Here is a 13,634-nt window from a genome sequence, read left to right as displayed (position 1 = left end):
ACTTGGGTGTTTGGTTGACAATTAGAGGAAAAGGGAATTAAAAGCCAACATCCACCACCTCCTCCACCATTACCCACCACCATTACCCACCACCTGCCACCATTATCTACACCGACACCACACAAGTAGCGGCGCCGACGATCTTCCTCACGGTACCCCACGGCGAACCTAATCACCACGCCTTACGCCCTCAACAAACACCACAATCCCGACCCCAAACACCTTATTCATTCTAAAAAAATTCACCACAACCCTTCGAAAACCCCTCCCCCACCCTTAAAACACCAGATCTGGTGTGGCTGGCGTCGGGCGGTTGCAGTGGTGTGGCCGAGGAAGGTGTTGGTGGTGGTTGGTGGGGTGGGAGAGTTACTGAAGGTGTTGGTGTGGTGTTTAGTGGTTGAGGATATGGGGTACCGTGGACAGGCGGCGGCGCTGGTGGTGGTTGTGTCGGCGTCCCTGGTGGTGGTTGTAGGTGGCAGTGGTTGACGGTGTGAGAGGGTGTGGTGGGTGTTGGTGGGAGTGGTGGAAATAAGGAGTAGGAGGAAGAAGGGATTATGGGGTTATGAGCTTACCCAAGGGGGGGAGGGGTAAGGATGAGAATGGTTTTGGGGGGTAAGGGGAGGTATGGGTTACCCTTTCTTTGTGGCAAACAAACAACAACAAAAGGAATCAACCATTTTTATTCTCTTTCCCTTTCCTTATTCCCCCCAACCAAACGCCCCCTTATTAATTTGTTTAAGGGAGAGGTTTTGGTCGTTGTTGGACCGCTTAAAAACTTTGGCCAATTTTCTAATTGTATGGCATACAGGTTAATAGAAGGGTCATGTTTTACACATAAATTTAACCCAATTATAGTGTTTATGTTTTGTTAATAACAATCAATCATACTACATTTTCCTAAAAACATACACGTGCAATATTACACGGGTGTAAAACTAGTATAGTAGTAATTTCAGATGCGAGTCATAGTAGATACGATTGAATCATGTGCCACCTGCACATCTCTACCTCTACAGCTCCGCAAGAACAAGTAATGTTAATAACGTGCGATCTGAAGTCAACGCCTGGTGTGAATCTCGAAAAGTCTTATTTTAATAATTAATCCTCAGCAACTTAAAGTCGAGTAACTGTAATATACTCCATAAATGGTTTCATCTATTACATCTTCTGGATCCTCAAGATTAGTCCTAAGGTATTTCATTTTGTATTTCGCTTTTTGTTAAGTTTGAGTTTCGATACCACCCTATTACAAACACGATACATCTTATATTTTTTGCTCTCTTTTTAATGTGTAGGACTTATATTTTGCAGTTGAAATTTGGTACTTCAAATTCGATACCAAACTCTTGGTCCCGTCAAGGTTCCATATCTTTGATCTTTCTCAGGTTAGACGCATCCATCCTCCACTCCCCAATTCATGGACTATACAACCAGTTGTATATGTTGTACGGTGTAGAACTTGAGCTTTGTGTCAAAATATCCGAGCTTTATATTAAAGAATATGAGCTTTATTAGAAAGTATTGAGTTCATTCATTTACACATTAAAAACATGAAATTTAAATTATTTCTGAGAGAAAGAATACACGTAGTTTCGGATTTCTTATCTTGGTTTATCACGCTTTATGGTCTGTTGGATGTATAATCCTATTTGTGTCCACTCCCTCTGCAGATACTTGTTTTTTTAGCTACGTTATTTTTCCCCGTGTCCCTCCCTCCCTTTAATGATTTATTCGTAGCTAGATCTGTTTCATAGGTTTGGCGAGCGGGTCACGAGTTGGTTAATGTCTAGTTCGGCTAGACTATGCGTCAAGTTGACTTTGGTTTTGGAGAAAACGGGTTCTAGATTAGGTAAAGGTAGAAATATTGTCAGAGTTATAACACATTTTCTTTTCGATGATCGTAATGGAGCGTTTGGTTGGGGGTTTACCGAAAAGGGATTAAAATCCCCCCAATTCCCATTGTTGTTTGTTTTAGGAAGTAGGAACTACGAAGCAATAAAGTACTCCCTCAGTCCCGGGCAATTATTGTCATTTGTTTTTGACATAAAGACCAAGGAAAGAGGAGAGAGCCAATTATTAGATGACAAATGGAATAAATTGAATTTGAAAGATCAATTTAACCATTAAGTTCATTATTAAAATAAAAAGTATAATAATTAATTGAGACATCTAAAAATGAAAAATGACAACAAATGACGGAGACCTAGGAAGGATACCATTTTTCCATTCCCTTTCCTCTTTTCATTCCTCTACCTTATCAACCACCATTGATATGAATTACTACCGCCACTACCACCGCTAATACCGACACTTTCTGTCACTGCTACGCCGGAACCAATCTGCCAACCACCGCGCGCCACCTTCACCGCTGCAACATCGCCGACCTTATCTCCCACCCTTTAAAAATAAAAAATCCTACAAACCCCACACAATTTTCAGTTCATTTGGCTTAATTATCGTACTTCGTCATTGGTAATTAGATTGTTCCGGAATCACTGAAATAGTGTAATTGAATTTTGAATTTCTGAAAAATTGGTTGATTAGTGGCAAAGTATGCGAAATTATTGTTTGAACAATTGGTTTGTGGATATTAATTTTGTTGGGATTTGGGGTGTTCCTCAGTATAAGCTCTGGAAATGGCGAAACAAGGTCACCGAGTGGTTGGTTCCTCAGTATAAGACTATAAGCTCGACTCCCTTATTTCTGATCTCAGTCATTCGTCTTTTTCTTCTTCGTGTGATTCTCCTCACATTCTTCAATGTCAATGTGGTATGGTATACATCACCATCTTGCATTTGCATTTGCATTTTCATGTTATATGATGTTTTGTTACCAATTTGTTTCATTGGAATTGGTATTGCCGACCACACCCTCCCTGAGACCTGAGAAACATGCTAGTAAACAGTCCCTCACCAGTCAAGTCTCTTTATTTTTTGCTTTCTTGCCTTAGTATGGGCCTTAATGTGGGAATTGGTGCGCTCCACGATCTGGCAAAAGTACAGGACCGTGACCCCTTGTAATCTAATATAGCAGCAACCAGTAGGTGGACTCCTCTTTGGGGGGAAAAGGCTGAATCTACTCTTGCAGTTAGTTACAGTCATGAGATGAGTGGGGTGTCCTACTTTTTAACTTGGGCTGTACTTTCATGTGTATAGCAGACAGTTGCTAAATATTTTTCCATCTTTCCGGGCAGTACTCATAACATCGGTCTGCCGCTGCGAGTTCGGTACTATTGAGATGTAGTATCTGATGCTGGAGGTAACTATGTTTTCTTATCCATATGCAGGTGATAGCCTGATGTAGTATCTGATGCTGCCTGTCATCAGAGATAAGGAAAAATGAGCTTATACAGGAGCATATTGCAGGACTTGGACAAAATAGAAACAGATGTCGAGAGATTTTGTGGATCTTCAACGCAAGATCTCGAAAGTAGAATAGTGTCGGTCAGGCATGGGTTGATGTACATCATACCATATTGGGATTCGCGTCTTGGGGGGGAATACTCTCTTAGACAACTAGAAGATTTTAAGGATGGGAATGAATTCATTGATTATTGGTTGCAAAAAGTGGACTGTAGCAACGGGTCCTCGTGTGAAGAAGATGAGTGTCTTTGGCACACGGCCGATTACTTTTACGCATCTAGCAACCCTAAATATTGGGAAAATGATTGGGTGAAATGCGTAGAGGGAGCTCTGGAAAGTCTGGAATCTGTTCAGCATGTCGAGGAAGTAACTCTCTCAATGTCGGATAAGTTTAAAACCATTAAACAAGGGCTTCGTCTCTTGCTATGCTTTCGTACGTCGTTGGAAAATTGGAACTTAGAAAAGTGCGAAGGAATGATTCCAATAACAGATGATATGTCTATGCGTATGAATGATTATGCCCAGAGAGCTATGCGCATCTTTAAGCTACTGCCACTGACAAATGTAGATGGAAAGAGCGACATTTCTACACTGGCGAAGGAGATAACAACGTATGTAAATTACTGGCGGGAAATGAGGGACAGCAAACCCCTGTACCTAACCTTGGAAGAGCCATGTGGACCGGAGTATGAGACTCTTGTTTGCCTCACTGATGATCTGCAATACCTTCTGAACACACTACTGGAGAATCTTTCTTCCCAGAGGGTATCAGACATTAGATGCATTGTAGATGAATTGGACGCTATTCAATGTGCAATTAGTCCTACATGGATGAAAATATTTGTGGAGAGAGGCATATCCAAATTCATTGCAAGAGATATATATAGCTCGGCCAAAATGGCGAGTCATGTAATTTCGAATCTCTTCACATATGATAGTGTACTTCATAATCAACAGAAGATTTCTCACATTAAAGATGTTGCCGAGAATATATACATGGAATACACTGAGCCTAACAGTTTAATCGACGATTTCTTCAGATGTGCGAGGCTGATATTGGAGGAAGTCGTGTTAAATAATACTCCAGCTACCAGTTATGTAACGGAGCTCAGCGTACTCCACACATTTATCAAGGACCCCGAAAATTTGTTGCACAAACGTATAGAACTCTGGGATAAGTGTCGCGAAATTCGACTAATCATCTATACCGCTTGGCATCAACTCTGGTCACTCTGCTTAAGTGAAGCAAAGAGTAGAAAGGAATTTCTTACTCTATCTCTTGACATCTTCAACGATATCCCGGCAAACATGCTGCAACAGGGTGATCTATTACCAGACTTGATCGTATATTTAGTCCAAATGCCTAGAGCTAATGAGCTTTTGCATGATCTTCGCGGATCTCTTGTCACAGCGGAAGCTAACAACCTATTTGTAAAGTTAGTTTACTCCCTTGAGAAAAATCTAATGAAAACTCTCACGACAGCGGGAGTAGACGATGTGGTTGAAGATGTTGAGGTTGGGGTCATTGAAGCAGCACACAATTATATCTTATTTTTCAGGGAATTTAAAAATGATGCTCGCTCTGGTTTGAAGGAAGGAGTCGAGGGCTTCAACGCATCTCTCAGACACGCTTATGATGAATATGTCAATTTGCCAAGCATGGAGCTGTCCATGTCTGAGTTAGAGTTCTTTGATATGCTACTGAATCTGACAGAGTGCAAGGAAAATGATACTTGTAATTCAGATCATATTGGAGTACTCCATGATGATTTATCTACTTGCTTTTCTTTTCTTCAACCTTATACGATGAGGCACGAAAAACCGGAGGAAGTCAAACAGCTATGGACTCAAATTATGAAACTCGGTCGCAAAGTGGACAATATGATAGACACATTTGAGGAGTTTCCTCCATGGTATAACAAATTACGAGTTTTTTATGTCTCAGAAGAGGTTAAGCTTGTCAAAGAAGATTTGTCGAAAATTTCCAGCAGGGGGTTATCCACGACTGAAGGCGAGGGCTCGGGTATATATGCTGAAAACCAAATGGGAAAAGGCCACGCGACAGAGCATTTCAAAGATGAAGTCCGTTTTGAGGAGGAAGATAGACTAAGGGTGCAACTTACCACAGGGTCGAGTTTGGAGAAAATATCGATAATTGGTATGCCTGGTTTAGGAAAGACAACCTTAGCCATGAGTCTATATAAAACCTGTGCCAAGTCTTTCCATGCTCTTGCTTGGTGTTATGTTGGGCAAGAGTTTCGACGGAAAGAGCTGCTCCAAAATATCATAGGCCAGATTAGTGAGCGACCTAGCAGTGAAATCAATGCCATGAAGGACGAAGATTTAGCTAAACTCTTGAAGCAGTGCCTTCTTCAAAAAAGGAACTATCTCATAGTCTTGGATGATGTATGGGAGGTTGATGCTTGGGATGCTCTTTGGAGATGTTTTCCAACCAGCGGCAATGGAGGTAAAATACTAATAACAAGCAGGTCCAACATCGTCGGAGAGAAAATTTGTGGTGATATAAATGTTATAAAACTCAACCTCTTAACTCCCGACAAAAGTTGGCATCTGTTGAAGAAGAAAATATTTGGCACGAGGAGTTGTCCTAAAAAATTATGTGAAATTGGGCAAGGAATCGCAGACAAATGTGGAGGGCTGCCGCTTTCAATTGTTGTGATAGCTGGAGTTCTTAAAAATAAAAGTGAGACGGAAGATGGATGGAAGGAAATTGAACGGAGCCTGGACGATCACCTCTTAAATGCTGGTTCTAGTACCCTAGAACTAAGTTACAGACATCTACCAGTTCGCATGAAGCAATGTTTTCTATATTGCGCAGCATTCTCTAAAGGTACAGAAATCCCTAGGTCGAAACTGATACTACTATGGCTTGCAGAAAGATTCGTAGAGACTTCGTATGAGCAGGAAAGCTTGGAATGCATTGCAGAGAAGTACTTGTGTGACCTAGTGGACAGAAATTTGCTAATGGTTGCAAAAAGAGGTTCTGATCATCGGATTCAGACGTGCAGGGTTCATGATTTGCTGCTAGATTTTTGCATACAAAAAGCAGAAACAGAGAAGTTTCTGTACGCATTAGACAGGTATGTTTTCATTACTTTACAAAATTACACAAATTTCCCTCTAACAATAACAAAGCCGGTTCTATCTGAAATGTACCAACATGAATTATAGTTTATCCTCAAATATATTGTTCACTAGTTTAGGCAAAAGTGCACGGGCATGTATAAGAAATCCCCTATTTACTAAATGAATAAGCGAAACTCAACTTTTCCCGCCTAAAACATATTTCCTAGAAAAGTGTTTGATATTTTTAGCATGTACTATAGGTGTGGACATGATAAGTTATAATTGGACATAATCTTTTGTATTTAAATATTTATAACATTTAATATTTCACATTTTGTACAAATTTATCTCCGATCTTTTGAGGATAAGGAACTTATTGATAAAAATTTATTGACTTTTTTATTATAAGAAGTTGCGGGTAAAAAATATGGTATTAGTAAATATTTGTTAAAAATTCATTGACTTTTTATGATAAAATTTTGCAGCTAAAAACTACTCTCTCCATACCATACCAATGGTAACATTGACCGTTTTGCCACTATTCATGGTCGTAGGAAATCTTCGATATTATTCTTAATCTATAAGACAAAATATAGTCATGTATCGAGAGAAAATTGAAATTGAATACTCACTTGTGAATAGTGTACAAAAATGAAATTGGTAGAGTGGAGTTGAATGCATGAAGTAGCATCAATAAAAGATTTAATATTTTATAGTTTTGTATTATTTATATTATTTATATTTTAATTAAAATATTATAGTTTAGTGTTTAACGAAGATTACATAATTTGATAAAAAGATTAATTTTAATGAAATGCATTATAATTATTAATTTCTTTATTTAGTAAAAACAATTAAATAAATAGCTTCCTTATTTAAAAAGATGCTTTTTTGGAGGGAAATTCATGAATTCACCTATTATTTTAGATTTTTAGTAGGTAGTGGATTCTCCATGCAATCTCACCCATATTTGCTGAAATGAAATAATTACAGAAATTTCCCATGGTGCCCTCGAATTTTGGCAGATTACACATGGTACCCGTCATTTTAAGTTTCTACATATGGTACCCCTGTATTTACATTTTTCTTTCCCGAAATACCTTTGGCAGAATTCCGTCATCATGCCGTTACTATTATTGACTTATGACTCCTTTTTTTGTAATTTAAATCCTTATTTTTATCTAACAAACACATCTCAAGCCTAATCTCACTTATCCCCTCTACCACCACCACCCCTACCACTACCACTACCACCACACCATCACCACCAAACTCTGACGACCACCACTCCCCCACCCTTATTTCCGCCCTAGTTCAACCCCATTCCAGCCATATACCTCGCCCAAATCAACCCCATACACAACCCATACACAGCCACCAAACACCATAAATATGTCCTGAACCCACCAACTTCAAAGCCCAAAAAAGAGCCTTCACACACACATTCCAGCCGCAAAACCACCGTGTTCCAAACCCGCATTGGCCCCCTTCAACACGCCTCATACAACCCTTCAAACCACCGGCACAACCGCCTCCCTTTCTGCTCTCATACAACCACTAGATCTGCCTCACCATCTGCCCACAACCAGCCTTAAACACCCCTTACCACACGCCTAAAATAACCCCACATTTTTCACCCTTTTTCGGGCTTTGAAGTTGGCGGGTTCAGGGTATATAGGGTGTTTGGTGGCTGTGTATGGGGCTGATTAGAGTGAGGTATAAGGCTAGAATGGGTTTGAACTAGGGCAGGAATAAGGGTGGGGGGTGGTGGTCGTCGGAATCTAGTGTTGGTGGTGGTGTGGTGGTGTGGTGGTAGTGGTAGAGGGGATGAGTGAGATTAGGCATTTAGGCTGCTTGAGGTGTGTTTTGTTAGACTAAATAAGGATTTAGAATTTTAGACAACAAAAAAAACGAGACATAAATCAATAATAGTAACGGTGTTATGACGGAAGTCTGCCAAGGGTATTTTAGGAAAGAAAAACGTAAATATAGGGGTACCATATATAGAAACTTAAAATGAGGGGTACCATGTGTAATCTGCCAAAGTTCGAGGGTACCATGGGAAATTTCCGAAATAATTATGTTTCCTAAAAAGTCCAATTTAGAAATTTTATTTATGCCAAACTCAGAGATTAGGGATAGATAGATAGATAGAGATATAGATAGTCTTTGCATTGCTTATGTGTTTTACATTCCAGGTCGGATGATCCTGAGAGTCGGCAACATCGTGGTCGCCTATGCTTTTGCTCATTTGACTGTCTGCTTGGAGCAACACAGCTAAAACCGCGTTCCTTGATTTGCTCTTTGGGGTTTCATTACAAGTATAGCCCATGGGAAACCTTCACGTTTGAGTTTGAGAATTTCAAATCACTTACTTTGCTGGATTTGGAAAAACATGAAATGGATGATAACTTTTCTGCAAATATAGGAGAACTGACATTGTTGAGATACTTGTCCATGAGGGGTTGGATGACAAGTATCCCATCCTCAATAAGTCGTCTCTTGAACCTTGAAACGCTCATTGTGAGAGGAACCCGCGGTGAAGTTGAGGTTCCTCACACAATTTTCAGCCTGAGCAAATTAAGAGAACTCCTGGTGGATAAACGTGCAAGAGTTGATGTGCATCCGAGTAACGACAACTCTTTAAGTAGTCTCCAAACCTTCTCTACCCCAGTTCTTTCAGGGAGCGCTGCTGATCAGATAATTGCAAGGTTGCCAATTCTTCGAAAGCTAAGATGCATAATATTGGAAAAGTCATTTGACTTATCTATTCTTGATCGCCTTTGTCACCTTGAATCTTTGAAAGTGTTCTATCAAAGCTTGGATCCATTTTGTGGCAAGCTTAGCTTTCCCTCGAACCTTTACAAACTGACACTTTCTAGATTTCAGTTACCCTGGTTGGACATGGAAAAGATTGCTGTTATGTTGCCTCGGCTTGAGATCCTCAAGTTACTGTTCAGAGCCTTTGAAGGGGAACAATGGAGCACAACCGCGACCTTCAAAAACCTGAAATACTTGAGAATGGAGGGGCTTAATATTAGAGAATGGGTAGCATCAGATGATAACTTTCCTATGCTAGAGCGATTAGTTGTGCGTAGATGCAGGTCGCTTGATAAAATTCCGGAAGAAGTCGGAAACCTAGAATATCTTATGGGAATTGAAGCACACTGGTGTGATACCTCGCTGGTGAAGTCGGTTCTCAAGATCAAGAGGAAGCAGATTGATGATGGAAACAGGAAGTTCGAGGCCACAATATATCCCACTGTGCTCGACCTTAGCGATGATGAAGAGCTCAGTGAGTAGATAACTCCCTGGTACCCCGTTTTCTGAAGGAATCAGAGTAACATTAAAGAAACAAACATTACAATCAAGCTGATGAGTTGAAGGATTCCGAGCAGGAACTTGGTGCGATTCTGGTTTACGAGTATTATATATTGTTGCAAGTTTTCCATTGGTAGCGTCTGTCATTTTTTCCCTTATTGTATGACTCAGCGTTTTACTTTCACATGAGTGATTCATGTCAACAGATTTTCAACTTGTTTTCGGATTAAATTATGTTTTTGTATTGTAAACTTGGACCATTGTTTTATCGCAATATACATTTGAAGCATATATCACATGAAGAATTTGAAGTCAGAACCCACAATGTATTTGGTTAAAAAAGAGTGTTGGTTCATGACGTGACAGTGTTATCCGATTAATCTGTTATCGCTTTCAGATTTGTTGTAAGAGCTTACCGGGTCAAAGAACGGAACTCCGTATTTGTTTCGGAAAGTTGCCTGAATCAGTGGGTCCTCCCGAGATAACCATAGTGAAGTCTGTTCCAGAATAAATATCAAGAACTGGTTAAGAACACAGAGTCCCTGAACTTGAAACCTGAGATTACCAGATAAACAGGGAGAAAAACATTGTACGAAATTCATGACAATTTACGAAAATAACTTTGTATGGCTGTAATTGCAGAGACAAGAAAAAAGAGTTGTTAGATGTTGTAGGAACATATTGGGAATGCATAAACTCTCTCTCATTTGAAAATTTACACGATTTTTTTTTGGCTTAGAATTGACATAAGTTTGTATATATCCGACTGACTGCCTTCCTACATGGCTACATATAGGAGGGAGCCATTAGTGTAACGAGATAATGTTGTAACTTGTAACCCTTGGCATTTCGTTTTGTTCATTTGAATCAACGCACACAATCAAGACAAATTAAATCCGAAGTCATTATTTGGGGTCAAATTACACAAGTATCACAACTCACAAGCAACACTTGAGTACAACTCGAGATTGAGTGGGTCATTCATTGGAGACAACGGATAAGTTAATCTCAGGAACACAAAGAGTACAAAGAGTTGAAGCATTTGCAGATTTTGCTCCCCAAGTAAAACATTATTGGATGCTTCCGTGTGAAATCAACATGCTTCTGTTGCTCTTAGATGTAAAGACCGTGTATGTATGCATGCAACAATGGTTGTCTATGCATTTCTTCGAAACTCTCAGCTGGTGCAAGCAAAACTATTCACCAACATCAACAATAAAAGAGTCTTGATCAACCTGAATCAAATCGTCAATGAAAGGGAAAATAATGAAAAGAAAGATTGAGGAGAAAAACGGAAAACGTTATAAATAGTCATACTCTATTTACAGATATAAAGCTAAGAAAGTCTTCACAAATATGTAGAAAACTCTTTACCAACTCCACCAAATCATTGATTTCCAGGATTCATCAATGGACTTGGTGTCTTGCTATGTTTTCACAAGTCGATGGCAAATTGCGACTTTGAAAATTGGGATGAAATTAGGCCACTGACACATGATATGTTTTGGCGTATGAAAGATTTTCCCCTAAGAGCTATGCGCATCTTTATGCCACGATTGGCCAACGTCGATAAAAAGTTGTGTGTGCTACTCGCGGTACATTAGGAACACCGTAGCCCTGAATGTAACCTCGGAATATCCATCTGAACTCGAGTATGAAACTAACGGAGTCTATTGTATGTCAGGCTAATATTATTGTCTTACCGTATTGGGCCTAGGTTATGTAACCTAGGGCGTCGTATGTATTCCTATAAATACCTTCGTATGATTAATGAGAAACACAAGTCGTTCAATTATATCGTATCATAATCTTGACATGGTATTAGGTTACAAAACAAAATAAAAATCATAAACCCTAAAAACAGAGCCGCCATGTCTGGCGATGCCTCTGCAACGTCTGTACTACCCAAAATAGAACCCTCGTCTCCTTACTTTGTCGGTCAGAATGACAAACCTGGAGACCGTATTACTGATGTTCGTTTGAATCTCAATAACTTTGATGATTGGTCGTATTCAGTCCGTACCGCTCTTAAAGCACGTCGCAAATTTGGCTTTCTCAACGGCACCATCAACGAACCCAAACCACCTTGCACTCCGGAGGATTGGGATACCGTTCAAGCCCTGCTCGTTTCGTGGCTCATGAACACAATTGAACCGGAGGTAAAGGCTCTTCTTCCTAATTATGAAAATCCCAAATTACTGTGGGATGATATTAATGACCGTTTTAGCATCGTTGATGGCCCTCGTATTCAACAAATAAAATCGGGTCTTCATGAATGTCGACAAACTGAGTCCATGACTGTTGCTATGTACTATGGAAAACTTTGTCAATTATGGGATGAATTGGACACTTTCGAACCAATCATCACCTGCCAATGCCGTAAGTGCGAGTGTAACATCGGTAAGTAATATGCTGAACGCCGTGATTCTGACCGTCTTCATCAGTTCTTACTCGGTCTTCTCACTTCACGTTCACGGTATGGATACTTGCGCCCTGTTCTTTTGTCCCAAACTCCCCTTCCCACTCATCAGAGAGCTTTTCATCTTATTTCTCAAGAAGAGCGGGTGCGGGTTAATGATCGATCGGTTGAAAATACTACTGCCGTTTCCAACTTCGCTGTTCGTACCATGGACTCTCGTCCTCCTCTACCTCGCCCCTCCTCTGAATTATCTCGGACTGAACGTCAACAGCTACTTTGCGATAATTGTAATAGAAAGGGCCATGATCGTAGTATGTGTTTTGATTTAATGGAGGAGCTACCCGGTTTGTGGTATGATTTGAAAGGAATTAAAAAACCGTACAAAGGAGGATCTGGGAGAGGCGGCAGTGGCCACCGTGGGGGCTCAGGCCGCGGTGGAGGTCGTACAGACACAGCTGCTGCTGGCCGCGGGACTGGTCGGAATGATGGTGCTCAGGCCGAACAGAAACAAAAAGCGAATAATGTCGTTGCTGCGGCTGTCGATGGAAGAGCAAAGGAGGACGTAATTGTGTATGGTACGCCGAGTCATACGTTTGCTGGTAAGTGGATTATTGATACGGGATGTTCGCATCACGTAACGGGAAATTATTCTTGCCTCCTTAACCCACGACGAGTTGACAGTTGGGCCGTGGGTCTTCCTGATGGCACGCAAATCGACGCATCCAAGTGGGACGTGTTGTCCTTACTCCTACTATTATTCTTGATTCTGTTCTCTATGTTCCTAATTTACGGTGTAATTTAATTTCCGTGTCACAATTAAGTGACAGTCTTAACTGTGAACTTGTAACTAATGCTCAATATTGTACCATACAGGACCGACATTACGAGAGCGGCGATTGGCAAGGGTGACCGATTGGACGGACTATACTACCTTCGTCAGCAACCGGACATCGACACAAGTAGAGTCTCTGTTGGATCAATTGTGGATTTATGGCATCATAGATTGGGACATCCGTCCTCTAAAGTAGTACATTTACTTCCGTTTGTTCGTACTAGTAAAGACACTTTGACTAAACCGTGTGAAATATGTCATCGTGCAAAACATGTCCGTAACAGTTTTCCCATAAGCAATAATAAAAGCAGTTGTTTGTTTGAACTTGTGCATTGTGACCTATGGGGACCGTATGATCCTCCAGCCTCGTGTGGGGCGCGCTATTTTCTTACCATAGTTGACGATTTTTCGCGTGCTGTCTGGATTTATTTATTGCGTACTAAAACCGAGGTCGATGAGAAATTCATGCAATTTGTGGCTATGATTACCCGTCATTTTTCAGGAGTACTTAAAGTTGTTCGCAGTGACAATGGGACCGAATTTAATTGTCTACAGCCGTATTTCAAGGAGCAAGGTATATTGTTCCACTCATCATGCGTGGGTACGCCCCAGC

The 13,634-nt window shown here is 40.5% G+C and overlaps 2 protein-coding genes across 3 annotated transcripts; both read left to right on the top strand.

Moving 5' to 3' along the window:
* The first annotated feature begins 959 nt into the window (after window positions 1-959).
* LOC141611327 (putative late blight resistance protein homolog R1B-16) lies at window positions 960-10,082 on the top strand. 2 transcript variants are annotated; one of them, XM_074429843.1, is made up of 4 exons: window positions 960-1,192; window positions 1,296-1,385; window positions 3,287-6,463; window positions 8,648-10,082. In XM_074429843.1, the coding sequence occupies exons 3-4, from the start codon at window positions 3,339-3,341 to the stop codon at window positions 9,750-9,752; spliced, it is 4,230 nt and encodes a 1,409-aa protein (XP_074285944.1). In that variant the 5' UTR covers window positions 960-1,192; window positions 1,296-1,385; window positions 3,287-3,338; the 3' UTR covers window positions 9,753-10,082. The 2 variants fall into 2 exon arrangements, with proteins under 2 accessions (XP_074285944.1, XP_074285943.1); XM_074429842.1 differs by lacking the exons at window positions 960-1,192; window positions 1,296-1,385 and adding an exon at window positions 2,174-2,769.
* Window positions 10,083-11,641: 1,559 nt separating this feature from the next.
* LOC141613065 (uncharacterized) lies at window positions 11,642-12,178 on the top strand. The gene has a single exon (XM_074431801.1). The coding sequence runs from the start codon at window positions 11,642-11,644 to the stop codon at window positions 12,176-12,178; it is 537 nt and encodes a 178-aa protein (XP_074287902.1).
* The last annotated feature ends 1,456 nt before the right edge of the window (window positions 12,179-13,634 follow it).

The sequence above is a fragment of the Silene latifolia genome, chromosome 11 (genome assembly GCF_048544455.1).
Source record: "Silene latifolia isolate original U9 population chromosome 11, ASM4854445v1, whole genome shotgun sequence".
NCBI classification, from domain to species: domain Eukaryota; kingdom Viridiplantae; phylum Streptophyta; class Magnoliopsida; order Caryophyllales; family Caryophyllaceae; genus Silene; species Silene latifolia.
The sequence above is the reverse complement of the archived record's forward strand: the minus strand, read 5'-3'. Positions and strand labels throughout refer to the sequence as shown.